Raw genomic sequence first — 26,495 nt, 5'->3', positions numbered from 1 at the left:
GGGTCGAACATTTCTTCTTTAAATATGAATTGACTTTCTGATGTATGAAAACGTACTGTAAAGGCTTTTGAACAGGTCTTTAAAGAAAGGCAGCCAATGAAAGTTCTGCCTCAGTAATTCATCCTTCATATATTCTAAGAAGCATTTCAAGGAGATGTCGGAGCTACATTCATACGTCAAAATGCATTTCCCAGGGAGTCACTCCTGTCAGGTCCTCTGCTTTAGTTTCACTATGTGTGCAAGGGGAATAGAAGGAACAAATTCCTATAAATAACGGTGTATAAAAGAAGACTGAAAGCAGCAGCGATCGCAGCGTGTCATTGCAATAAGCTCAGCGTTTATCACCACACCATTAACCCTCCTGCAGGAGCGCAGTGTAGACACGGCTCCGCTCAGCCTCACTAATCACACACAGTGTGCTGCGAAGAAAAACACTTGTTCTCACAGTGAAGAGGGACCATGTACTTTATGTGATGATGGTTTTAACGAGTCGTGCTTATACTGTAAAGCCTCGAGGCTTGTCTTCATGACGCACATCTTCTATTTGAATCTTTACAGTTTTAAAAGTTGCTCTGACGAAGACACGAGGCTGAGTGACAGTTAAAGCACCACATCGACTACAGCGTTGTTCTTCGATAGTCATGTGTTTGGTTTTTTTGGGGGGTTTTAAAGTTTCAAGCTTTCAATTCTTGGGCTGCACGCACAGTTTTCAGGCAGGTAGCAAGCTGAAGTGATGAATGTTATTTAGCTTTAGCAAGCTAGCTCACAAAAGGGCTTAATTTAAAAAGTTTTCTGGCTGCACTTATTAATAGTTCCTGATGACTTGTTCTGAGAGAAGAACCTCTTTAAAGTCTTCTAAAATAAAAAAGCAGCTAAATTAAAAGCTCAACTTCATGTCATGTGCATCTTCATCAATGAGAGGGAAAAAAAGTAGAAAAAAAACATGCAAATACAGATAAAGGAAGTGTTAGTTAGTTATCGTATTATAGATACATTGAGTCATTTAAAGGACCAATCTGTAAGATATCTAATGAGTGAAATGTTAAAGTGAGCTTCCTCTGTGATCATGAAGGAAACCTGCTGTGTTGAAGCTTCTCTGACAACAATGCAGCAGCCAGTATGTCCTCCTTCTGACTTTAGATTCTGCTCCTGAATGCTCTGGATTTGATTGGACCAGAGAAGGTAGGCGGGGCTTTGAAGGCCGTTTTGGACGCCCCTGGGTTTGCCAGATATGAGAGCAGTTATCAGGTCCACAGGTGTTGCAGCGATGGAAGCGGGCAGTGGAACTGCTTCAGATAGAAGTGATTGTAGCCGAGCTAAAAAGCCTCTGCATGTTTCTAATAAGCTCCAGCAGCAGAAAGCTGCTCAAACTAGGATCAATGTTGGAGATGCTTTTGAAACATGGAGAGAGGTTAGAACGCAGAAAGCTTTACAGACCCATGCAGAGCTGGCTAAACACTGAAGCTACAGTGTCCACCACATGCAGAGCTGGCTAAACACTGAAGCTACAGTGTCCACCACATGCAGAGCTGGCTAAACACTGAAGCTACAGTGTCCACCACATGCAGAGCTGGCTAAACACTGAAGCTACAGTGTCCACCACATGCAGAGCTGGCTAAACACTGAAGCTACAGTGTCCACCACATGCAGAGCTGGCTAAACACTGAAGCTACAGTGTCCACCACATGCAGAGCTGGCTAAACACTGAAGCTACAGTGTCCACCACATGCAGAGCTGGCTAAACACTGAAGCTACAGCGTCCACCACATGCAGAGCTGGCTAAACACTGAAGCTACAGTGTCCACCACATGGTTTTAGATATGTAATGCTAAAGTTTAGTCATTAAAAGCAAAAAAATACACCTTCATGTAAACCTGAGTCAGCAGCCAAGAACTACTTTTCATATTCAGTTGCATTAACTTAAAGCTTTAACTTTAAGTTTGAGTCATTTAAATAACGTTTCCCTTGAGTCGAGTTCGGTTGGTTGTCGCTCCAAAGTCAGAGTTATATATTTGTCATCTTTCTGCACTGGCTGACTGTCACACAGATCTCCTGATGCTTTGAATTCACGATGATAATCATGCTCTCTGTGAACGTGTCAGTGTCACTCTGTTCACCTGACTCCACGTTTCACTGCTCTCCCTGACAGCTGAGAAAATTAAGTGTGACTGCAAAGAGTGGAAGAAACCCTCTGAAATAAGTTCTCCTCTCTGCTCATTTCAGATGCAATGGAACCAAAGAAAATGACCTACATCAAATCCAAAACACGAGCCCCATCGAGCCAACAGAAAGAACAAACACGACTTCAGCTCGCCAACTGTAAGACACAACAGGAGCAGGTTCATCTAATGAACACAATCAGACACACTGTTGTTATTGTGCTCTGTTTCTGTGATCACTTTTCACTCTTCAGACATTATCATTAAGGTCACACAAAGACGTTCTTCTTTGAAATTCGAAATTATATTCAGTATTATTTGACTGAACTCAACTTCTGAATAACAGAAACGTCTTTTCCTGATGCACCAAAGTGTTTTCTTCGAAAAGGATGAATTTGTTAAAGTTTGAGTGTCAGTCTTACTCTATTTTAAAAACAAACAAAACCCACTGAGAAGCTCTCCAGATGCTGAGGTCAGCAGACTTTCCATGTTTTAGAGATGAGCGTATTTTCTCTACACTGAAGTCTATTATTCTCCTTCAAGTGAACTTAGTTGAGATCTGTCTCCGGCCGCTCTGTCAGAGAGATTCAAACCTTCACTTCTCAAAACTCTCACTGTAGCTGTAAACGTGCTCAAACTAGGATCCCTATTGGAGATATGATCTTCAAATTTGTCGGGAGGTAAAATACAGAAAGGTTTACAGAGCGAAGTTAAGACTGTGCAGTTTGTCTATATTAACAGTAAACTTGGTGTGAAAACAGCAGCCGTGTTTTGTTTGCAGCCCAACATGAACGGACACTGTCGTCCCTTCCCCTCTTTCTCTCGCCCCGATTTCAGTCTACTGTCCTGCCTCTAAAATAAAGGAATAAAAAGCCCCAAAATAAAAAAAAAATAAAAAGTATCTCAGTTTTAAATATTCATTTTTAAGTGTAAATCCCCAGCGGGCAGAGAGTGAGCTTCATGGCAGCCAAACAAAGAACCGACGTGTTTCCCAAACATCATTTTGCATCTTGTTACAGTACATTAAACGCTGACATTTACAAAGTGTGTGAATGGATGTGTGTGTGTGTGTTTAATAGATGTTAAATGTGCCTGTGGGTTAAAAAAACAGCCACAGGTTTGAGGCTTCACAAGAGCTGCGGCACTAAAGGTCACAAACACCAAATAAAAAGCACCAATCCCTTATAAACAGTTCTAAAACATTTTTGTTACAACTTTCTTACAGGTACAAATTAAATAAATTAGATTTAAGCTTTACCTTTACGTTACCTCAGGTTTGACATGTGCCATTTCTTTCACACGTTGTTTGATGGATTTAATCGATGTATTCTTATTGAATGACTTCTTCAGAGACATATGGAATTTATCTCCAACAATACTTCATATTTTGGCTGCACAGTGATGAACTCAGCACAAGGTCACATCACCGCTTCATTCCTATCTCTACATTTTTGAATTTTCAGGAGAAAGAAGTCCAAACTATGATCAGAGATTCTTCCTGCCAATCGTCCTCCGTCTTTGTTTAATCTAAAGTGGCGTTTGGCCACAAGATTTAGTGAGATTTTGTAAATCACCTAAATCACACTTAATTATCATTTACTTTACAACTTTCTAAACCTTTTTTTTTTTTACTCTTTCCTGCCAGAATGTTGAAACTCTCATTTAAAAAGGAAACGTTTAATCTTATTTTGTCATTGCATTGTGCTGCAGGCTCTAACTGTAGTCTGTATCTTCTGTTTCAGAGTCCATGAAGCTAAATGAGTCCAGCTGAAGTCAGGAATCAGGCAGTCGGCTGGATTTATCTCTCTGTCACACACATGCACAGAGGATCCCTACATCCCACAGTTTGGACACTCTGTATCAGGATGAAATGCTCACAGCTGGACAATAAATGAGTCTGGCTTCCACCTGTGCTCAGTGTGGAGCGGAGATACTGGGCAGCCTGTCAGGATGCAGTATTGAAGCTTCTGGTCGTCGTTTTGGAGCTCGTTGGCATCGGCTGCAGCTGATTGAATTTTAAATGTAGCAGCTCTGCCGTCTCCGGGCTGGAGTCAAACACACGTGGATGTCTCTGTCATTTTCCCCCCTTTGCAGAGGTAGCAATTTGACGTAAACATGGCAGATGATTTTTTTGTTTTGGTGATGGCGGGTTAGCTTCTGTAGCGTTGTCATGGCTACCTGGCTACCATTTTAACACAAGCTGATTCTTGTACTGTGGGCCCAGTGGAAGCTGACGCTCGTGGACGTTGGCTTCATTTTCACATTGCTAAGAAAGAACCGTTGTCATTTTACGGCTAAGCTAACTGCTCTTCAGCGAGTAACATACGACAATTACAGAGAAGAATGAAAGGCACACAGCTGTCATCTTTCAAAAGACATCCCATCATAAGTTCATTGTCACATAAAACAACATACATATACATAAAGAAGATCATGAAAGGACACCTCAAATACACATTTATCAAACAAACATTAAACTGCTGAAAGTGTTTTCCTTCCTCGTCTGCAATGAAACACTTTTGAGAGCTGTTTTGGTTTTGTGTTGGGAACATGAATCTAAGCACAAGATCTTGGTTCTGGTGAAATACTGGGAAAACATTGGTAAGAGTAGGTAAATATTTAACGTTTAAATTCTCACTTGCACTTCAGAAAGCAGGAAACTGGAGTCAACAGCTGGACAAATCAGCACAGGGTTTGATCCACCATGCTGAGCTGGCCACACACGAGACGATTAGCTGCATCAGCCAATGAGAGCGAGCAGATTTCAGAGTGTCACCAACTGGATATTTGGTAGAACTCACCCTCAGCTTGTGCTGCCACACATAACCTGTCTGTAAAACATAAACAGACAGCAGGTGAGCCAGTTGACTAAGTCGATCTTCCTTCATATTTTTCATCTTCTGAAATCTCGTTTGATCTCCCACCTGTGAAAGACGGCAGATGTGTGGTCTCTCAGTCTGGGCGAGATGTTAAGTTTGTGTGTTCGGAGTGAAACCATCTTTATGTCTGTTCTCCCACGGTTTTTTAAATGGGTTAAGATCTGTAAATCGTCCAGTGAGTGGCCAGCTTAATACGGATCTCTACATTCAAAGAAGATCTTTCCAGTGAATCTGTAATGTGTGAGCCAATAAGGAGCCATGTCGAGTGTCGACATGTGTTTTAATTAACAGCCAATATTTAAACTACAATAGTATCTCATACCAGACTTTCTGCACTCTTAATCAGACCAAACTCATTTATGACGAGATAAAAGTCAGGATTTAAGAGTTTAACAGATACAGGACTGTCACCCCTGAGAGCAGAGTTTAAGTATCGTAGAAACTAATAATAATGACATATTTTTTATATGACGCTTAACGTCACACACGACACGGATAAGTAATCCAACTCGTGTGATTAAAACTAATCTTATCTGTGAAGAAGATGTAAACAACCTGACTGTTTCACGAAGTTAACCATGGAGGGAGCTGTGCTAACTCTGTGATTGAATCTTTTCAACTCAACGAGCTCTTCAGCAAACACTTTGGGGGATTTTACCTTGCATGCTGTTCAGCTTCATGAACCAGCAGCTAGTTGAGTATATGTTGTGGGGCAGATGCCAGAATGTGCACCGTGTTATATCAAAATGTCTATCGTTCCAGATTGAACATTTAAGAAACTTTGCACAAGAGGGAAGCGTTGCAGCTGTCAGGTCACCTTTGGAGAACGATATCACAAAGACCTCCCCTAAAATCCTGCAGAGCAAAGATCATTAACCCGCCATGTTTGAACTATGTGTGAACATTTTCTTCTGCTTTTGATCTAACAACTATCTCAACTACAATACGTATTAAAAACATCACACTGAACCTCATAAAGTCAGAGACTGCACACTTTCATCCTGAGGACCTTTTATGTACAGCACTAACTACTGATTGACCTTCATGAGCTCGATACCTGACTGAGTAATGTGATCTTTGAAGTGTGAACCTTTTTTTTATTTATCGTCACAATGTTGATTATATAAACTTGCATGCAACCACCCTTTGGCTTATTCTTAACACAGAAATGCATCATATGAATCTGTTTTTCATATATGAAGAGTTTTATTACAGGAGGTCAACATAACAGTGTGCATTGTGTACGACACAACATCTGTCATTTCTAAAGCAGAAATGATATCAGTCATTAAATGTCATGATGTATTTATGGGGGTATCCCAATGTTCCCCTTAGTCCAGTGTTCCCCCCCCATCAGAATGAGGCCCTATGTTCCTTCATCCAAATGTTCCCTCAGAGATGATTCACTCTTGGCGTGTAAAGGCCTTTCTGCAGCATTCACACCAAAAGTAAAAATCACATCAATTGCTTAACTTTGACGCAAATACACAAAAATGATTTGCTCAGGCTGAAAATGTTCTACTTGGCTGAACATATAAGCAGGTGGTGCAAACGTGATAATCTGAGGGAACATCGGTGAGAGGAACTAAAGAAGCGCTTCCATTTTCATCACTAATGAAACTCTTCATATTTGCTCTGAAGTGTGCATTCTTCTACATCATCCCACAGTTATGACATCAGGACAAAGCAGTGAGTTTTGCATGTATCCTTAGTAATAAAACACCCAGTAGGCACATTGTAGAAAGATTGTCGTGCTAGCTCAGGGAAAATGCCGCTTGTTGTCTCTGATAGATGCTGTGGATCCAATAAGTCAGCCTCATCTTCACTGAACCATTTTCCACTGACACTGTTTAAGGATATTTACCTAAATATTTTTCTCTCGTCTGTTTCTGTCTGTACACTAACCTGTAAAATATCTCACCGCGGTTGCTCAGTTACTCTCTAAATTACATATGCTGTGTCCTTTCTAGTACTGTTTTTGGTGTTTTGAATGCATCCTGACATATTTGGCAGTTTTAGCTGCTTTTGCAATGTTTTTTTTACCCCCCCCCCCCCCCCCCCCCCCCCCCCCCCCTCACACCTTTTTCAGCTTCCTGCCTTTCATGTGTAGATATTTGCCAAAACGCATATTGCCAAATAAACACTGCTCGGAGCTAATTGCGCACACAGGAAATGAATGCAACTAAATCTACATATCTGACGATAGCCATATTACTTTGGAGCATTAGAGGCAGTTGATGTAGAGCACTGTAAAGTTGCACAGTAAACACAACTCATGTCATCTTACTGTATTTACCTCCTCTTTGAATCACTTGCCACATGTATATGTTGAACGTAATGTTTGTAAAATTAAAGTTCCTGTTAAACACACAGGGGAAATAAGGAGATATGTAGCATTCACGGGTGAAGCGAGGTGATCAGGGAACAGATTGGCTGTATCGATACGGGTAGATGGAGCATGGTGTCTGTGTTTTAAAAGAGAAAACAGCTCATGTAACAAAAGAGCGTCACTCTCACAAGAGTTTGTATTTTTCTAACGTTTACTCGAAACGCCCTTGTATTTGTACTCTGCACTGATGAGTGTAATTTAACATTTATTGCACATATTCTTACTCACTATTACAGTAATGCTCCTTCTAAATGGTTTTTTTTTCAGAACCCAATAATAACAGTGATGGTTTTTTTTGTGTGACAGTCACCTTAGCAGTTTAAACTGAGAATTGTATATTACTGATATTCTTTGTTTTATGTAAAAGAAGAAGGAAAAATAAACTATTTCAATACTTATCCAACGTTCAGGTGTTGTTTTGTGTGAGGTTTTTTTTTATTTGACCGAATGGATGTGTCTATTGACACTAAAAAGTTCCACACTGTAAAAATTCAAATCTTAGCGAGTGTATTTGTGTAATTCTCATCTGAAGTACATTGTTGTACTTAATGTAAGCCATATTCCTTAAGACGGTCAGGATAAATATCTGATTGTAAAGGTTACATATTCTGTAGAATTCACTTCACCATGTTTTCAAACACTAACATGTGTCTCTGGTCTGTCTACAAACCTCACAGTGATGAGAAAAGTCCATCCTCTCCGTCTTCTGCCTGCTCCGCTTTTCAGAAAATGTGTGCTCAAACAGGCTGTTTGGAGGTTTTCCCTTCATGACATCACAAAGGGCAGTAGCCCCTCCCCCAGGTGGGTGACACTCCCACAGCTAGGGGTTTGTTCTGCCCTCTGAGTCTGCCTTCTCACCGTAAACAATAGGACATGGAGCCAGAAAGCAGCGAGTACACCCGAGCCCTTCCAGAGAGGGGGCGTGGTCAGACACAGCTCATTTACATATTTAAAGCTACAGACACAGAAACAGCCTGTTCTGAGCAGGGCTGAAATAGAGGGGTTTATAGACATGATCAAATACAGGATCAGAGTGGATTTACAACAACACACTTCACACACATGTTAAAGGAGCTCTAAGACTTTTTTAAACTTGATGAAAGGACGAGAATATGTGGCCTCGATTTTATGAGAATAAATAAGAAGTTGCTTGAGTGAAACTGGCTGCTAATGCTGCAAGCAAAATTTACTTGGTAAGTTTCCTGTAATCAGATGTAATATACTAAATGTGATGTCTCATAGACCTTATTTAATTCTTAAAATATGATCATCTGAACTTGTATGTTGAAGTTAGATTTGTTTATTTTATGGTTTTATTGGAGAGAGTTGGCTGTTGGAGAGAGAGAGAGAGAGAGAGAGAGAGAGGGAGAGAGAGGGGGGGAGAGATAGGGTCGGATCTGAACCGCCAGCTTTTACATGGGCCGTGCAAACTTGCCAATAGCCCAACAGCGCCCTGTAAGTGGATATTTTTTCTTATAGGAATTGGAAAAAAACTTGTGCTGGGACTTGAGTTTGTGCAGTGCAGATGTGATTTCATGCTAAAAGAGCAGACAGACAGTTTATATATGTTTCCAGCCTCAACTCCATCCTCTCAGCTGTCCTGTTTCCCCAATTTGTGAACACATGTGGTGTGTTTTTTTTGTTCTTTTTTTTCCCTGACAAATGCAAAGTACACAATTTGCTGATTAGCCACCAACATGTCACAGGCGCTGGACCAGAGTGACAAAACTGGAAGCAAACTTGTGCAGGGCTGCCAAACAGTGCAGGCAGATAAAAACTAACACAAACAAACCAACAAAACGCTTATTTCATCTGTCAGTGAAAGCTGAACAAAAAGCATGAAATGAGGACAGATGTTAGCACGGCTCTCATATCGTCTACAACCCTCTTTTACAACAGTTCATTTTGTTCTCAGGAGGGAAGAAATGCAAACTGAATTATGTTTTCTACTAACAACAAAGTTTTTATTTAAAGTGAATGCAGTTAAGTTGATTATGAACTTAAAAACTGGCTTCTCACCGTACAAAAGTATTTAATTGGTTTTTAATTATACATATTATGTCCACAAGAACTTACTCCAAAGTAATTCACTCTAAATGGAAATGTTAAACATAAAAAGTCAGCTGTAAGTTGAGACATTTTTTTTTTTTGCTAAAATAAAACAATCAAGCACTTTTTACAGCCAACAGTTTGGTCCACACAGCTTCAATTTTCTCCTGAACTATCTCCATGAGTGAGACAATCAGCTGTCTGTGTATAAATGTCTGTGACAAAGTTATAAACTATAACTGTATATCAACTATTTCAACCTGTATCTTCTCTTATTTCAACTATTTTGGCTGTATTTTCATTAAACAGTCGCTGCTGTTTACTGACAAAATTATGACCAAAAACGAACATGTCATCCGTCGTCACAGGAGGCTTCCAGGCTGTAAACATGTTTATTTATTTATGCAGTATAAACAGTTTTTTTTATGTGGTTTTTATGTGACTTCCTGGGTTCCTGCAGCCAGCCTCAAGCGGACATTCGATTTTGCACTTTCTTATTATCTTTCATTTTATTTATCATTTTTCCAGATCGGAGGCTGCTGCTTGAGCTGTCAGCATTAAATAGTAAATCGCAGTTTATTAAGGTAAAAATATAAACGCTTTCAGGATGAAACACTTGCTATTCTGTGCCTTTAGATGCATCGTGGATAAGCCTCTCCCTCTCCAGATTCCTTCATAGTGTTGCTTTAAGATAAAGACAGTTTTGGCAGTGTGCCTGAAGACAATCTGAGACACCGACCACCAGTAACAGTTTTATGGTAATAAAAAAACAACTTTATAGAAATATTTCATCTTCAAAAGGCAGCGATAATCATTTCAGCTTCTTTCTCAGCCAACTGAAAACGAGTCAGTGGAGCTTTAACTGTAATTTAAAAGGCAAAAAGCCTCTCTGGATGTATCAAGGTCCTTCTAACCTTGTCTTCTTTGAGCTGTCAGAGGAAATGCTTTTAGGCCTGGAGTTTACAATCTTTGACATAATGGCTCATGTTTGATTTACAGACATTCATTTAATAAATGGACATGCATTATGAGCATCCCCCAAAGAAAGAAAAACGTCATATTTCCCTTTTAAATTGGCTTCATTCTGGACATTGTGTTCAGAGAGCTTCACTTTAAAGATGGTCCCATTGTGTATGCAGTGTAGCTCTGATGGTCAGTCATCCTTTATTAGTGCCTCTGTTTTAAAAAGCTTCATGCATAATGCCTTCCAGTGTGCCATCACTCAAGTTATGACACTCTTCCTCTGCTGCATATTCGGCTAAATTGCGTTGCTTTTAGCGCTGATGCCTGACCATGACTGTATTTCACTCTAATGAATGAAAGCTAAAGTAAAACCCTCAAATTAGAATTTTTACTCACTCAGTTGGAACATTTGTCTCCCCAAAACTCTCAACCATCTTTTAATCTTGTGACAGCTTCAACGGCTGCCTGTTACGTCTTTTACTTTCACACCAGCAAGGTATCACTTTAATTATCCTCCTGAACGTCCCGTTCTGGACTAAAAGCGTCTCGCTCCATGTTGTAAATCTTCTCATTGCTTTAATGTAAATGACCGCTAGCTCATTTAAAGTTCCTCCAAAGTAGAATCATAACATTTAAGTGTGTCTTAATGTTTAATTATACAAGTCCTAATTAAGCTGATTAGAGCCGTAAATCACAAACAACTTCCCCGCAGCCTCTCGACGCAGCGCCGTGTTTCACCCCCTGATTATGAAGACTTTGAATGAGACTTTTCAGTTTAGCGTATAGGATTTAAACAGACCGAAATCTGCTCCACTTGAGACCAATGACAAAGCAGAATGTGACCCTGCTTTGCTGCAGATCTGATGTTTGTCCTCATCTTCGTTTGGCTTTGAAATCTCAAACTGTTCAATCGGAGAAGCAGAGAAAAACATAATGTTACAGTGGTCTCAATTCTTGCAGTATGTGGTGGTGCGTACAGATATCCTGCGCTCCAACATTTAACCCTCCTCCTCTAATTCTGACAGCGCACAGATGCTCACCAACGATGTGAACATTTCCCCAGCCGATAGAGAAGCAGCTACTGCATAGGGTCAACTAATCGTATTATATCCCCCCGTTGTTGGTTAGTTAGGTCGACTTCTTTTGAGCAGGCAGTCTTTTTCCATGTTGATCCACTCCTGCCCTCCACAGCTTTAAGAACGTGAATCAATAACATGCAGAGGCAAAGCCTTTTATGAATCTTTAGCACAAACTGTACCTCACAAAATAAACTAATCCATATTTGGTTTCAAAGACTATCTGAACCTTTTTTTCTCTCCAACAAGTGTCTCAGACGATGTTATTCGTTTTGAGAGGATTTGAAAATGTTCCTCGCTTCACAGAGTTTTATCACCCAGCCTTTTGTTGCACATTTTCATGTCGTTGTGCCACATGCTGAACCTTACAGCTATGTGCCTCCGTGTTTACCACTAACTTATGATGCATTTCACTGCCTATTATGTTCTCCTCAGGCACATGTTGTTTTTAAATCTCAGGCTTATGGCTGGATCGTAAAAAGCAGCTATCAAACTTTGGTTAAATAATCCTCAGGGGTGGGGGGGGGTTCATGATCATTAAGCACACAACAGCATAACATGTTAACAAAAAGTGCAGTTTAAAAGAGTTAGCTTTTGTCCAATCAGAGCTCGAATCAAATGAAGAAAGAACTGAGTCTTACTTTTCCCCTTGAGCGATGATTTTTAATCGCTCTACAAATGAAGTCAACTAAACACAACGTGTCATCGGTTGTTAAGATCCTGTGTGGATGTGATTTTATGTTTATGAAAATGCAACTCCAGAACTCAGCTGTCATCATGTCTGCCGTGGGAGATGGAGACACCACAAGAGCCAGAGAGAAAAGTGTACAGTCTGTCAGGACACTATAGGCAGAGTGCAGCTGATGCCACAGATGAACCTCCAACCAGGTCATCTCTACCCTGCAACACAAGAGCCTACATGACAGACACAGTGACCTGCTGTCAGAGTGGACAACTTTCAAAAGTCCTTCGGTAAAAAATAAAGCTTAGGATTCTATCTAATATCTGCACAGAGGTCGAATACAGCCTGTTGTGAGCAGAGCTGAAATCGAGGGGTTTATAGACATGATCAAATACAGGATCAGAGTGGATTGTGAAGACGACACTTCACTCACATATTTTGGGGAGATCTGAGACGTATTCAAAGTTGATAAGCAGAATATGTGACCTTTAACTTGAAAACAGACAAATAGTTTTATGAAGGTAAAAGACAAAATAAAAGTTTGACTCGCACATTTATCAGTAATCGTTCAGAGGCCATTTGATTGTCTGAACACATTTACTACAATCATTTCAATTAAATGTGATTAAAGCATTATTTGTTACCACTCAAACTGCAGTGTTATACCAACAGCAGCATACAAAGGCAAAATGCCAGACGCTATGTGCAAATAGTCTAGTGCAGTATGTGATCATAGAATCAACATTATATATTATGTATGATGCAATATGTGAGCATTTTGCAGATTCATACATAAATAACATAACCAAAACATCTGCATAATAACACCAATAGACTGGCTCTAAATTATTCACAATCTTGACAGAATACATGGCTCCTTTCCAAAAGAGGAAACTCAGTAAATCTATTTAAAAGGACATCAAACACTCAGAAGACTACGGTGGCCAACATGGGCACCCGAGCTGCAACGCCACAAACGATTTCCATGGTGACGAACGGGCTGCAAATTCAAAATAGATGCACATTTTCAAGAAAACTTAGAAGTCCAAAAAGATGAATGTGAAACACGACTGTTATCGGAAAATGTGCTGCAAATACATAAATCCATGTAAAATTTAAAAAGACAACACAAACTAAAAAAACAACTGCCAGAGAAAACTCTGAGTGCCCCAGAAACTCCAAGGCGCACAAATTAGTGTCAGTAGGCCAGACAACCATTGGCTGGGATTGGAGGGCCGGACCTGGCTGCAGAATACAATATTCAATAATGTAGTTTTAACTCTTTGTCAAAAGATGAGTTCTGTTGTTTCACATTGAAGTCAGCTTTACAAAATGCAGCACTTCCTGAGCGTTGTTTTGTTTTAGAAGCCTCTTTAATTTTGTTTGCAGATGTCTCTTAAAACGTTCAATAAATCACGGGTTAAGTGTTATTAGCTCTTACATTATGTTTATAAGGAGGGCTGGGGATAATAAAGCTCTTTTCAGATCTGAGAGTGGTAAAACTCTGATTGGGGACTTTGGAGGTCAAAGCGCTGAATCTTTTGGGGTCAGTTAATTATCTAATTTCAATAAAACGAGGGGCTATAAATAAGGCAAATAAAGAGTCTGGAGGTTGTTGTGTATGTGAGATGGATGTGTTCAAGATGGAGTAAAACTGAAGGAGACATTTTCTCTGCCTGTTTGACTTTGTTAAAGTTGTATCCAAATAAAGAAAGCATTTTGTTTCAGCAGCAGGGGAGAAGAATACGTGTGCAAACTATCTATTAAAACACCCCAACAGACAATAATCTCTGTTGTTCCTGATCACACGCTGCACAGAAAAGTCGTGCATGTGCGCGTGTGCGTGCGTCAGCGTCGGATAAGAGAGGTGAAGCATCGCAGGAGGTGTCAGGCTCGCCATGCAGGGCTGCCAGCTGCTCCTCTGCACCTCAGACTCGGAGAAGCTCCGCCGCTCATGTTTCTGCTCAGAGTCACAGTAAGCGGACCATGCGGCTGTTCAGCGTCTCCACTCTGCTCCTCTTCTTCTCCAGCTCAGGTAAGCACACACAGCCTTTACCTCCCAACACCACACGGGATTAAAACGTACATTTGTAAACTGCTTGGATCCAAAACTTCCAAACCAGCATGTTTTTTTTGGAGAATGAGCGCAGTGGCTGTGCAGGGGGCGAAGATATGTTGCGCGCAAAACTTGGAGTGTCCAAATGACACAAACATTGTCTTCCTTTAAATCATATCTCATATCGGGTTTTGGCTTGTGATTAAAATGGTTATGGAGAGGTCAAATCTGGATTTGCTTTGAATAAACTGAGTAGTTGTGGTTTTGGCTGTGCGCTCCTGTGCGTCTGGTGCAATCAGGTGGGTTTTTGAGGTGACTGTTGATCCACATCGCAGAGACTAGTCTGTTTCTACATGTTGGCATGTCCACTTGAAACTAAATGCTTCTTTATCACACATAATATAATGCAGAGATCGGAGCAGCACAGTGTAGGTAAGGCAATGTAATTCCTGCATCAAGTGCTGAGCAGCGGTGAAAGATGATCCTAAAAGTGGCATTTCGAAATCCTAAAAAGCGGCAGTAAAGATAAAAACAGAGAAGTCGACATTCCTTTTTCTCATATTCATATGTGCTGTAGATTTTGTATAAAACCTGATATTTCTGGGTAATGAACTGTCCTGAAAGTGGCGTTAACTGAAAATCTGTACCATAAGTTCCTCTGCCTAAACGGTAAACCAATACTTTGTTAATTGGCTGCAGTTTGATGCATAACTGCACGTTGGAAGTTTAAATCCAACTAATGCAGATTAACTGTGAATTATGATATTCGTTTTGATAGAATCGTGTTTTTTTGTGTTAAAAGCTGAAAGAAAGAAATGCTTCTATGCAACACTTGTTAATAAGGATTTTTACTTGCATGCATCGCTTATTTTTAAAGAGCTATCATAAATGATTATAGCTCATTATTCGTTCAGCGTGGAGAGATATCACCTCAAGAATAATTGTTTCAGTATGAATCAAGGAATATAAACGTTTTTTTAAAGAATTTTGATTAAATACAGTTTGAGTTTTACGGCAATCAATGTATTTATTAAAATACTAAGAGCTGGTGGAGACAACTTTGAAAACACAGCAAGATTAAGTGAGATTTGATTGTATTAAACCTCGAAGAATCCTAAAGCCACTCCCATAAACACATGGACATGCTCAGGGTCATTTGGAGTCCATGAAGACGTTTTTAGGAGAGTTTCAGTTTCTAACCATATCAGACTAATCTACTAATCAGCCATTCTGATGACACAGTATTCAAGCTGTGGCTTGTGGAAGATTCCTCATGTGTGTTAAGTATGCAGCAGAGTGCAGGATGACATACTGATCTACCCGTGCCAAAGACATGCGCTCACATTTTCCATTTTTGTCAGAAAACATAGCAGCAGAAAGAGCAACAGCTGACTCAGAGTGAAGCTATTATATGTAGAGCGCCCCCTGCTGCAGTAAAGGTTATCAGCTCCACCTCCTCCATGATAACAGATGGAGCGTAGGTCAAACTATAAAAGTGAAATACACGTTTGGTACATTTTTGTCTAACCCAGTTTCTGTAGAGATAATAATCTCTTATTATGCTCTTGTCTAAATTGGATATAAAAAAAGGAGTAGGTTATCACATTATGATTGACAGCTCTGTTGTCTTCTTGCAGCGTTCTCATGTGGATCAGCCGAATAGAGGCGGAAAGGCAAGAATGAAAACTAACCATACAGTTATTAAACTCCACACACGCTCTGCCGTGGACTGAACCGTTCGGAGTGATCGTTGATGTTTTATCAGCATGTTAAATGTTTGCTTCAGTTTAGGAAGAAGCATGGCTTCGAGCCAGCTCCCTTAAGTTCATGTTTTGGCTCCAAATGATGTCTCCAGTGCAACGCGTCAGTCACGGGGTATTTTGGCTTCGCTTTTGCACAACAGAAAGAGACAAGGAATCAGTATAAGATACAGTCATTACATTACAATATATAATGTCAAGGTTACTTATGATCTGTCCAATACAGTACATCCTGTATGAATTCATTCAGTCATGAGTCATTAATTATGAGTAACAGCAGTGCTTGGGCATATAGTGTGCAGCTTAATTGCAACATATAAAAAATGTCACATTTCCTTCCATCTCGACCACAAACAAGATCCAGTAGTAAAGAGTAACTGGATCGCATTTACACCTTTCTCGTCTTCTGACTATTGCACATGTGTCATACTCACCACCTTAACACACATTTACACACAAGACTGCTAATCTGAAGTGGGATGCAATGATGCAAACACACACACACACACACACACACACACACACACACACACACAGGTGGAGGAGTTGGGTGCAGTATCTAGTCCCAGGTGAACATAAGTATGTTTTATGGTCACACTTTAAAGCGTACTGATGTTCATGCTTTTTTCGATTGATCAGATTTGACCGACAGACGTCAGGTCTGGTGACTCAGAACACAAATGACAAACATTAAACAGAAGCTTCATGAAAAGCCAAAACATAAAAATGTTGCTGTAGTCAGAACAAAATGTTTGTCTGAAACTCTTTAACCTGAGGCTTTTCTAAGGATAAATGGAAAACTTAAATTATTCTGAGTAAATTAGACTTCTCTGCTACAAACAAACAAGTATTACAGTCCAAAAAGTGAAATTTCAACTATCAAAGCCAAACATGATGAAATGTTGCAACAACATGCTGCTGAAATAAACTGGCAACTCGATCGTTGCTGAATAATTTAAAATGTCTGTCACATCAAGAAACCCAAAAGTAGGAGTATTCTCTAAACCGAGCCTCTCTGTGTGTGTGTGTGTGTGTGTGTGTGTGTGTGTGTGTGTGTGTGTGTGTGTGTGTGTGTGTGTGTGTGTGCGTGTGCGTGTGTGTTGCAGGGCTGGCTCTGCAGATTCAGTGTTACCAGTGTGAGGAGATGACGCACGACTGCGCCACGCCAGAGTTCATCGTCAACTGCACGGTGAACGTGCAGGACATGTGCCAGAAGGAGGTTCTGGTGAAAGATGACGGTAAGTCACGTCTCCAAACACTCCATCGTTCTCACTCTCTGCTTCTTTTCTGCCAAAATATCTCAGAGCAGAACAAACAAGAGAACAATCTGGACACATTGGCTTCAAGCCAAGACCAGCAGACTAAGAAAGTCATTGATATGGTTGAGTTCAGCTAAGTATTAAATCCAGAAGATTTTAAACCCCCCCAAATAAAACAAAGTAAACAGTAAAAAATAAAAAATAAAAAAAGCAATGAAATTGGGCAACCTGTGCAGCCTGTAAGTACAACAAGATATCTTCGAGATTTAAATTTTATTATCAGGAGAAAAAAAAACATCTTGGCTAAAATATTTGAAGTAAATACTTAAATATGAATCTTAAATCTTTTTAAGCTTGTTTTAGCTGCTTGTTTTAAGTAGGGATTTACTGTAACGGACAAAACTGTTTTAATGTGAGTCATGTGCAGTCGCAGCATCATTGTACACAGTGCATTATGTTGTTGAGTCCTCTTTTCTAAATCAATGGAGGTATCGTTCCCAAAAACATCTTTTGAAATGAGACCAGGGAACCAGTTTTTGTTTCTGACTGAAGTAGAAAACAAAGACTTCAGCCAGAGGCCAGAATCTCTGTGATCTGATCTGAGGTCAGCGAGACGCCTTTCAGTTCTCTTTCAGCGGAGGATGAGAGTCTAGGTAATTGGTTCCCATCTGAGTGGGGGTGCCAAAGATCTCAGGGGGGTGCCAGGCTCTGTCTTCTCTCATGTCAAAATTATATTTGCACTTTTTTTTCTCCTTAAACATTTCAGGAAATCCTTGTTTCAATTACTTTCATCCTGGAACCAAGCCGTCCAGCTCCCTGTATACTTGGCACTATGAAAGGAAAACAAAAAGCCTTTGAAAAATGGAGACAAAGGTACAAGACTGTACATTGTTTTTTGTGGGTGTGAAGGAGCTGCACATCGCAGCAGAGTGAGACGCAGAGCAGGAGGGGAGAGCGCACGTTGCTAGGTGACCAAAACAATACAGTAGTTAGGAAAATATCTGCTTTTATGACACAGTGTGTTTGTATCCGTCAGCTATTCAGTAGTGAGCTGTGACCTTCTCCTGCAGAGGAGGAGCTGAGCAGTGAAGAAGAGGGCGTGCGTTCACGAATGCCCATGGGCAGTTACGCTCGTCCAGGAGCTGCAGCTCTATGACGACCACTTCATGAGTACGACTCATATCGTTTGGAAATATCTTTACAAACTACAGATGTCCCGGGTTAGTCCGTAAACTAGAGCTCAGGAGGGTGAGACACCGTTGGTTGTGATCTGATCTTCCCTCCTATTGGTTGGAAGGAGGCGACTTCACAGAACGCTGAGCCCACATTGAAATCTTCTTCATCTTAGAAAGGTTGTGATCACTGGTCCAAGTCAGTGTTAAAAATAGACATTTCTATTTCCTCGTTGTTTACTATGCTTGGCTAATGCTACCGAGAGTGTTCTTATAAAAGGTTAATTTTTTATGTTTTGGAGCTGCTTCTGTATCTTTGCCAGTCATTTAGATGAATTTCTTTAGTTTTTATTGCCCTCGTTTATCTTATTCAGTGCAGATTTGTATCCTCCGGTCATGCAGGATGGAATATCTTGTGCGCACATATAAACTCTGCTTTAAATGTGTGCACAGGCATCTAAGTTTGGGCTATTCGCCCTTTGAGTTTGCAGCCTTTCATGACTTTTTCTTTGTAGTGCTGCCTCTTTAGTAATGAAAAAGGTGTCTCTGCTGTGTTTACAGGCCTATGTGCTGCTGGTTGTTAGAACTCAGACAATAAAGGTCACTCTAACACAACAAGTCCACTTTGTTTTCACACCAAGCAAAAATTAGGGGTCACTTCTTTCCTGTCTTTACTGCTGATGAGAAAAAGCAATAAGCTGCTGTCTTTGGAAAATGCAGTTCCCAATCTAAAGGGCAGGCACACGGCGCTATGGAGTCGACAGCTCTTTAATAAGAAAATTTCCGCATGAATGCTCATGTACATCCCAGCCTTTATCTCTGAGTGTTATCATTATTGCTGCTCTGCAAGAAAAGGAAGGCTTAGAAACTCAACTGACCGCACCTTATCGCTATTTGAAATGCAATAGATATATTCAAAAGTGCGCTGCCACCTCGGTGAGTGGGCTAAAGTGACAAGAATAAAAATCAGTCAGGCTGTTTGAGCCTCCCTGAGTATCCATGCTCTGTGATTGCCTCTGAAGGACTTTGACTTTGCATGCCATAATCTATCTGTAATGTAGATAAAGGGCAAACATATAGTGCGTCTTCAATTGGGCTATTTTCCATCACCTGCCTTAGAGATAACTCCTTCTGTACGTGGATGGCATTACTATCCATCTTCATCACGGCTACATCAAGGAGCTCAGCATCAGAAAGAGGCCAGCAGAACTTCGAGGTATCATTCAGTAAAATCCTCTGTCAGACTACCAGGACTCTATTCGGATGATGGCTATTTGTCTTTCAGGCAGCGTTAGGCAAGACTGGCTTCCTTTTCCATGTCATCATCTATCACTATCATTATCGTCCTCCCTCTGATTGAACCATGAGAAATGATCAGAAGTGCACTTTTACCTCGCTGACGATTGTTCCACTTTCTTTGAAGGAGGGTGATTGCCACAGTACATGTCATTGTCCTCTGCCCTTCTTATAAACAGGGGGAGGGGGGTTGATTAACTGCACTACTAAAGAGGTGAAATCAGAGGATTTGGGACTGAAGTCATGTTAGAGCAGAAATGAACAGGAGGAAATCTGAATCTGAATTATTTTACACAAAAACAAGGAACAGTAATTCAACTTCCTCTGAAGTGTTTCACAGTTTAAAAGAAAACATGTAAATTCATGTTTTATTTTCACAAATTACCTGTACATTGTATCTAGTGCTGCATGGCGGTGCAGTGGTTTGCGGTTATTGGTTCGAATCCCCATTGGACAGGAGCCTCTCTGTGTGAAGTTTGCATGTGCGTGGGTTCTCTCTGACTTCCTCCCACAGTCCAAAGACACGCTCGTCACAGGTCGGACCTGAACTCTGACCTCCTGCTTTTTGTTTATGGAGCAGCCGGACCCCCCACGTCGGTTTTCAGCCCGTGCAGAGATATTGCTGTATCTACAGTATAGCTGTAGTTTTTAATGAGCAGCAGTATAAAGTTCAGAAATCTCATATCGGCCCTGCTAATGCTTTTTAAGGTGTTAACGGTGTCTTTTGGACGTATGTTTGTCTGTATACAAAACAGAAAAAGTACATTCACAACTGCTTTGAACTTGATCAATGTTATAGTTTGACGAGATCAATGTTTTTTATCACTTAAAAAACTGTGAAAAACGTTATTATCCCTGCCTACCATTCATCAGGACGACAGCTTTATGTTGGCTCGTATAACCACCACCATCTAATTTCACCTCGTAGTCAAGTTTGATTTAACTGGATAATAAACCTCAAAGAACAGGCTCATGATGATATAGCACTCTGTAAAAGAAACACTTTTTAACACGTCTAACAAGGACAGTCAGGTGACTTTTACCAACACTTCTTCTTTTGAAGCGACATGCTAACAAGCTGTGTTTTCTGTCCAACTTATCTTCTACCTGGTTTCAGACTGTTATCAGCTTCTGTCAGATCATTAAAAAAAGCAGTGTCAGTGCTCGTCTGATTTATTCGATCTCATTGAGTGGAGCAAACAGAAGTTTGAAATGTTGGACATCCCGCTCTCCCCCGTGAAGCTGCCCATGCTGATTCTCATTAGACCAAACCATGTGAGTTTCCTCACTGCTCAGAACTTCATAAGATTTTTCACCCTTTCTTTAATAAATTACATTTCGACCGACGAGCTGAGTCTTTGAATTCCCACGCACAGATTCAATAAAATCCTCCCCGAAAGCGCCTCAAACATTATTAAATGTTTGTCTCTCTGTTTTGCTCTCTGAGATTCATTTTTGTGATATTTGCTCAACAATTTGCATATAATCTCCATTTGGTCAATCCGGGATATATTCAGTGTGTATTTGATCAGGTGTTCACAAACTGTTCAGCTCATTGACCCCCAAAGACTGCAAGAGACTCTTCCTATGTTTATGCTTTTTGTGGGGAAAAAAAGATGCAGAAACATCACGGCCATTTTTACATTTGGAAGCAACACCTCCATTTAAAAAAAAATAAAAATTCTGTAAAGACATTTTCAAATATGTAATATAGTGAAACTGGGAGTCTAAACTTTTGTGAAGTCTTAAAATCCCATCAAAGCTCCTCCAAACATCGTCCTGGGAGGTTTATTCAGCCAGATGTCAGAGTACTTTGTGGGTATGAAAAGCTTTTACTCAGACTTTAGGAAGAGATCTCAACAGCATTATGAAAAAACAACATAATTAATTTTTTAAATTGCCAAAATAATAAATGTGAACAGACTGACAGGAATTACAGTAAAGACGCGCTTGATCCAAAGATTCACTTAATCCTTTTAATTATTTCTTCGTCCCTCTAAGTTTCCTGACAGATGGTTCAAACTGAAAGGAATTGACATCAATCTGCACCAAAGTCTTCGCTCTGCTTATTTCTTTCTCATGTTTGTTTGATGAATCCCTGCGCTTAGATGTGATGAAACTCTCCATCGAACAGTTACGCTTCTCACTTTCTATCTGAAGCTGTTCTCGGCGGATCTGTCGTTGACGTTGCTCTGAGTTGTTCTGCGTCAGATCAGATCGAGGTTACAGCCGTCGCTCTGACTTTCACTGTAGTTCGCTGTGAGCGAAGCAAAAGACATGAAAGCGTTTCATTTAACCGTTTTAAAAGAAGGTCAATGAAAACAGATAAAGTGCTGCACTGCTAAAGGATCAATCTGTAACATATGTAGTGAATTAAATCACACACTGAACTTACTGTAACATCAGACGTGAAGGAAAAATGATGAAGTGCTTCCTTATATTTGTACTGTAAAGGATGAACAAGCTAACACCGAGCCACGTTTGTTAACTCTTCAACTGAGTCTGACCCTGACCGGGCCGCCAGACGTTACACGTGATAGTCGAGACTCCGGCAAATGAATTAGTGATCGTCTTCTTTCTCTCCACCACACTAAGAGATCTGAAGTGTTAATCTGTCATGGTTGTTGTCATGTGTGGGGTCTCTCACATCTTAAAAATCCTTTCGTGTGTGCCCGGCATTAGTGGAAAATGTTGCAACGGTACACACCGACATAACAAGAAGTGATATTGCTTCAAACAAACAAAGGTTGTCGAAAAGCTGAACTAAACGGCGAAACAGTAAATCCTGTTGGCTGAATTAAAGTTCAAAGGAAGTTTCAAGGTGAAAGTATGAAGAAGCTGACGAGGAGGACGAGCATGAGTGAGGCCGAGCATGCTGATAAATGATCCATGTGATCACTCGAGGTGAGGAAAGCCATCAAATCTGTATTCTCAGTCAGTTCCACTTTTACTGTACCTCATTTTCCGCTGACTGCCCGACCTGTATCGTCTTCTCTCCTGCTCACGATCAAAAACCAACACATTGTGCGAGCTTTTATCTTTGCATTGTTTTACCTCGTTTCACATATTTGTCCCAAAGGTTTCGTTTTGAACCCTCCTCAGGTAATTTCAGTTTTGTTTTAAAAATGACACCGACCCTGAGGAGTGTCTGCACTCCCTCAAGAGTCACGCAGATAAAGTTAGACGTTTAAACGCAGCGTGAGTCAGGTTTGGATCTCCCCGCCTTTGTAAGAAGACGGGACATTTCCCTCCAGATCTCCGCAACATTTCACACCACATTTCCTTTGGATTACTCGGCACCTTCTGGGACCTTATCTGATATTTGCAGTGTGAGGACATGGGACGATGCACAATTTAAATGAACATGCAGTTCTGTGGGTGTTGCTGGTATCGGTGCAGGGAGGACACACATTACAAGGGTTATTGAAAGTTCATGAACTCGTATCTCACTTCCTTTGAAGTAAAATGTCAGCCAAATGTTAAAGCCTTCCTCCACTAACTCTGCAAACTGTGACGCGTTCCTACGAGCTCTGTGTGCAGGGAGCCGGCGAGACCTTCACCCTAAACAACAGAATTTAAGACCCTGACTTCAGAGTATGGAAATGTGGCACCAAGGAATCATACACTGTAAAAACCGAGATGACTGGAGTCCAGGATTGCATGTTGACAAAATTTGAGATCACTAGTTGCAAGACACATTTGTATTACCGTAAAACTCATCCACATTTAAGGCCCCGCCCCTTTTACCAGCCTGGTGACGCCTCACTTTGGCAAACAAAGTCCTACATAACATACACACAAAACAGGAAGTTATGAAAACCTGCAGGTCTGCTGTCACACAAATCAGCTGTTAATATTCCCATATATATCTATTGATGAACATTAATTTAACCGTTAATCCCACTGCACCCTGGGGCCCACATCTGATTTAGCAAAATTACACGAAAGGCAGTGACGTTTTACAGGTGATCAGCCCTGCTGAGATCTGGCCGTACAACATCTCCATCTTTTACACAACAATAAGACTTTAAATCCATTTAATATCCATCTGTATGAAATCATCTTGAACCAAATATTCACAATGAACTGAAGCAACGTTTAAAAAATTTGGGGCACTGAAGGGTTAATCGTTCGCCACTGAGGGTCTCCTCTTAAATTCTCTCGACCAAAAGAATCATTGTGTGATGTGAATTATTTCTGCCCTGTGGAGATAAGTCAACCTTTGTGAGACGGTTTCCTTTCCGAGCAGCTTGGACTGTCACTATAAATATTCTTTTCAGTATTTGGAGACTTTTCTTTCACGGAGGTGTCACATCTTTTATTGTGCAAAATGAGCATAAACAGGACTGAGCTGGGCTGGGTTTAAAGACAGGAAACTTTTTCTTCACAATACTTCAGCTTTGAGGTTTGAATAAAAGAATAAAAAAGTGTCTTAAGGAATTTAAAATCCACCAAGAAGAGCCATTTGAGTTCAGACTTTACAAACATTTAACTGTGTAACATAAAGAAAGGGGGTGTGCTGTGAGTTCCCACTGTTCATGCTACGATGCTTCTCTGAAATGTAGAGGTGATGAGTGATGTTAATACTTTCCTTACTGTACTCACACCTGAAGCTGATGATGATGACTACAGCTGTAGAGAGAGAGAGGGGGGGGGGGAATGATATGTAGGATAGGAGTCACAGGTTAGACTCTGTATATGGGGCAAACCAACCACTCAGCCTCCAGTTTGACTTATTTTAATGCAACTACACATTATACAAGTCAAAGTCTTAAATGTTCCCTGAAGTCAAGAGTACACTGTACAGTTGGGTAGGAGTCATGGTGGAGTGTCAAACGCCTCCTTTGTTGCATTTTACGGGGGATCTCGGTACATAAAGAGCAAAAAAGAAAGATGGACTTTTTCTCATTTACAGATTAGACACAATTTTTTACAGCACACGTAGAGCTTTCAGTTCTAAGACTGTAAAAGAGACATCAGCTGAATTATGCATTCTCCTTAAGTTCTTTCTACCATTGATGAAGTTTAAGACACACACACACACACACACACACACACACACACACACACACATCTAATCCTCTCATTACGCTCTTAATGCCATCCTGTGTCCTTGTTTTAGGGATACATTACCGTAAGTCCTGCGCCTCTTCAGGAGCCTGTCTCATCGCCTCCTCTGGTTACCAACAGTTCTGCACCGGAAAACTTAACTCAGTGTGCATCACCTGCTGCAACACGCCGCTGTGCAACGGACCACGCCAGAAGAAACGACCACAGTCGTCTGCAGCCGTGACCCTGAGCACATGGCGGCTGCTGCACGTGCTCCTCCTCCTCCTCCTGGCCTCCGTCCTGTGCTGACAGGCCTTCATGCACTGACACAAAATGTGAATAACAACCTGGAACTTTCTCAGCTGAGACTTGGACATGCATATTCTTCAATATGCGAGTGGGAACTTTGTACAGTATTTGTTCAATTCGACTCTCTGGATTTATCTCCCAGCACATCCTCCAAAGCTCATGAGGTGAAAACAAAATGTCTTCACACACCTGGAAACTTCTATCAGCACGTCCGCTTCACAAATATGATCCTCTCAGAGCGACAGAGGCAGCTGAGTGAGGTGATGTGAAGGACAGTGCGATGGATGAAACAGCTTCTGGCTGTTTTGCTGGGCAGCAGGTGGCTCAGTCTCGTGTTTGTTTAGTCACACGACAAGGACAAAACAAATTGTTCTTCAAAATAAATTGCTCCAAACTGGAACTGTCGCCAAATGTGCTGTAATTATTACGTTAAAAAAAAGAGAATGTATGACATGTGTTTAACAATGATGCTAGTTAATGATTGTGCAGAGAAATGTGCAGTAATGGGAAAAAGGACAGTGACCTTGTGCATCAAAATATGACCTTGAACATTTCCATCCAGTCACTCTCTCTAGACGATCTCGTCCTCTTTTATTGGTTTGGTGTTCTTAAAGTCGGGGACTGTAATATGTACAGGAAGTCTGACAATAGCCGTTCTGGACAAAATGACATTTTTAAAAGTGAACTAATAAATCAATCAATTTTTTATTTGTATAGATCCAATTCTTAACAAATGTTCTCTCAACAGCCGTCACAAAAACAGCATGTCTGGACTGACGCAGAAAGAGCTCTACACCTGGAAACTGAACCCTCAAAAAGATCTGAGAAGTCCCACCCCTTCTTGATTTTAATTGGCCAGCGAGGGATAAGTGGCGTTCAGCTCAGAGCGCTGAAACACCTGATGGTGAGGCGGAAACCTCGAGTCTGCTTTATCTGTGCAGAAACTTAAAGTGAGATAGAGGGAGATGAAGCAGGTAGTATCTACGTACGATGTTTCATGAACGGAGCGAGCTTTGTCAGGCAGGAACCTCGAGCTGTGCTGATATTTACACCACAATCAGCTGACTGACACGTCCTCTTACTTGGGTGGTTTTAAAGCTGCTGTCTGTCCTTCTTCTCTTATCATTGCTAAGATCTGCCCCGCACTAGAACTGCACTCCTAAATCTCCACCACCACCACCACCCGAGCATCCACCTGTGAGCTGGAGCCAGGCGGCGGTTTGAGATATGATCTCGTCTCTCCTTAAATTTCTGCACGACAAACATGAGGAGTGATGATGTCAGAGTCAAAACATTAACTTTGATCTGCAGCTGCCATTAAGAGTTCAGACTATTACAGACATGATTAGTCAGACTGAACTATATTATTTTACTCAAACTCGGACTGTTTCACTGAT

The 26,495-nt window shown here is 40.8% G+C and overlaps 2 protein-coding genes across 9 annotated transcripts in view; both read left to right on the top strand.

Annotated features, from left to right (window-relative positions):
• Positions 1-7,825, top strand: part of LOC306832248 (nck-associated protein 5-like) — a 72,831-nt gene extending 65,006 nt beyond the window's left edge. For all 7 annotated transcript variants that reach the window (XR_013780203.1, XM_079356767.1, XM_079356762.1 and 4 more), the window contains 2 exons: positions 2,224-2,319; positions 3,902-7,825. Coding sequence is in view for 6 of the 7 variants with exons in the window: in XM_079356767.1 (XP_079212893.1) it covers positions 2,224-2,319; positions 3,902-3,903 (98 nt within the window). In the remaining variant the exon portion in view is untranslated. The remainder of the gene's footprint in view (positions 1-2,223; positions 2,320-3,901) is intronic.
• Positions 7,826-13,724: 5,899 nt separating this feature from the next.
• On the top strand, positions 13,725-25,712 carry LOC306833068 (ly6/PLAUR domain-containing protein 1). Of its 2 annotated transcripts, XM_079358128.1 has the most exons (4): positions 13,725-13,743; positions 14,016-14,232; positions 17,120-17,251; positions 24,863-25,712. In XM_079358128.1, exons 2-4 carry the CDS (start codon positions 14,184-14,186, stop codon positions 25,096-25,098), a joined length of 417 nt encoding a protein of 138 aa, XP_079214254.1. In that variant the 5' UTR covers positions 13,725-13,743; positions 14,016-14,183; the 3' UTR covers positions 25,099-25,712. The 2 variants fall into 2 exon arrangements, with proteins under 2 accessions (XP_079214254.1, XP_079214253.1); XM_079358127.1 differs by lacking the exon at positions 13,725-13,743 and having other exon boundaries at positions 13,862-14,232.
• Positions 25,713-26,495: the final 783 nt, after the last annotated feature.

This window comes from Symphodus melops (genome assembly GCF_947650265.1).
Source record: "Symphodus melops genome assembly, chromosome: 12".
Taxonomy (NCBI): Eukaryota; Metazoa; Chordata; class Actinopteri; order Labriformes; family Labridae; genus Symphodus; species Symphodus melops.
The sequence above is the reverse complement of the archived record's forward strand: the minus strand, read 5'-3'. Positions and strand labels throughout refer to the sequence as shown.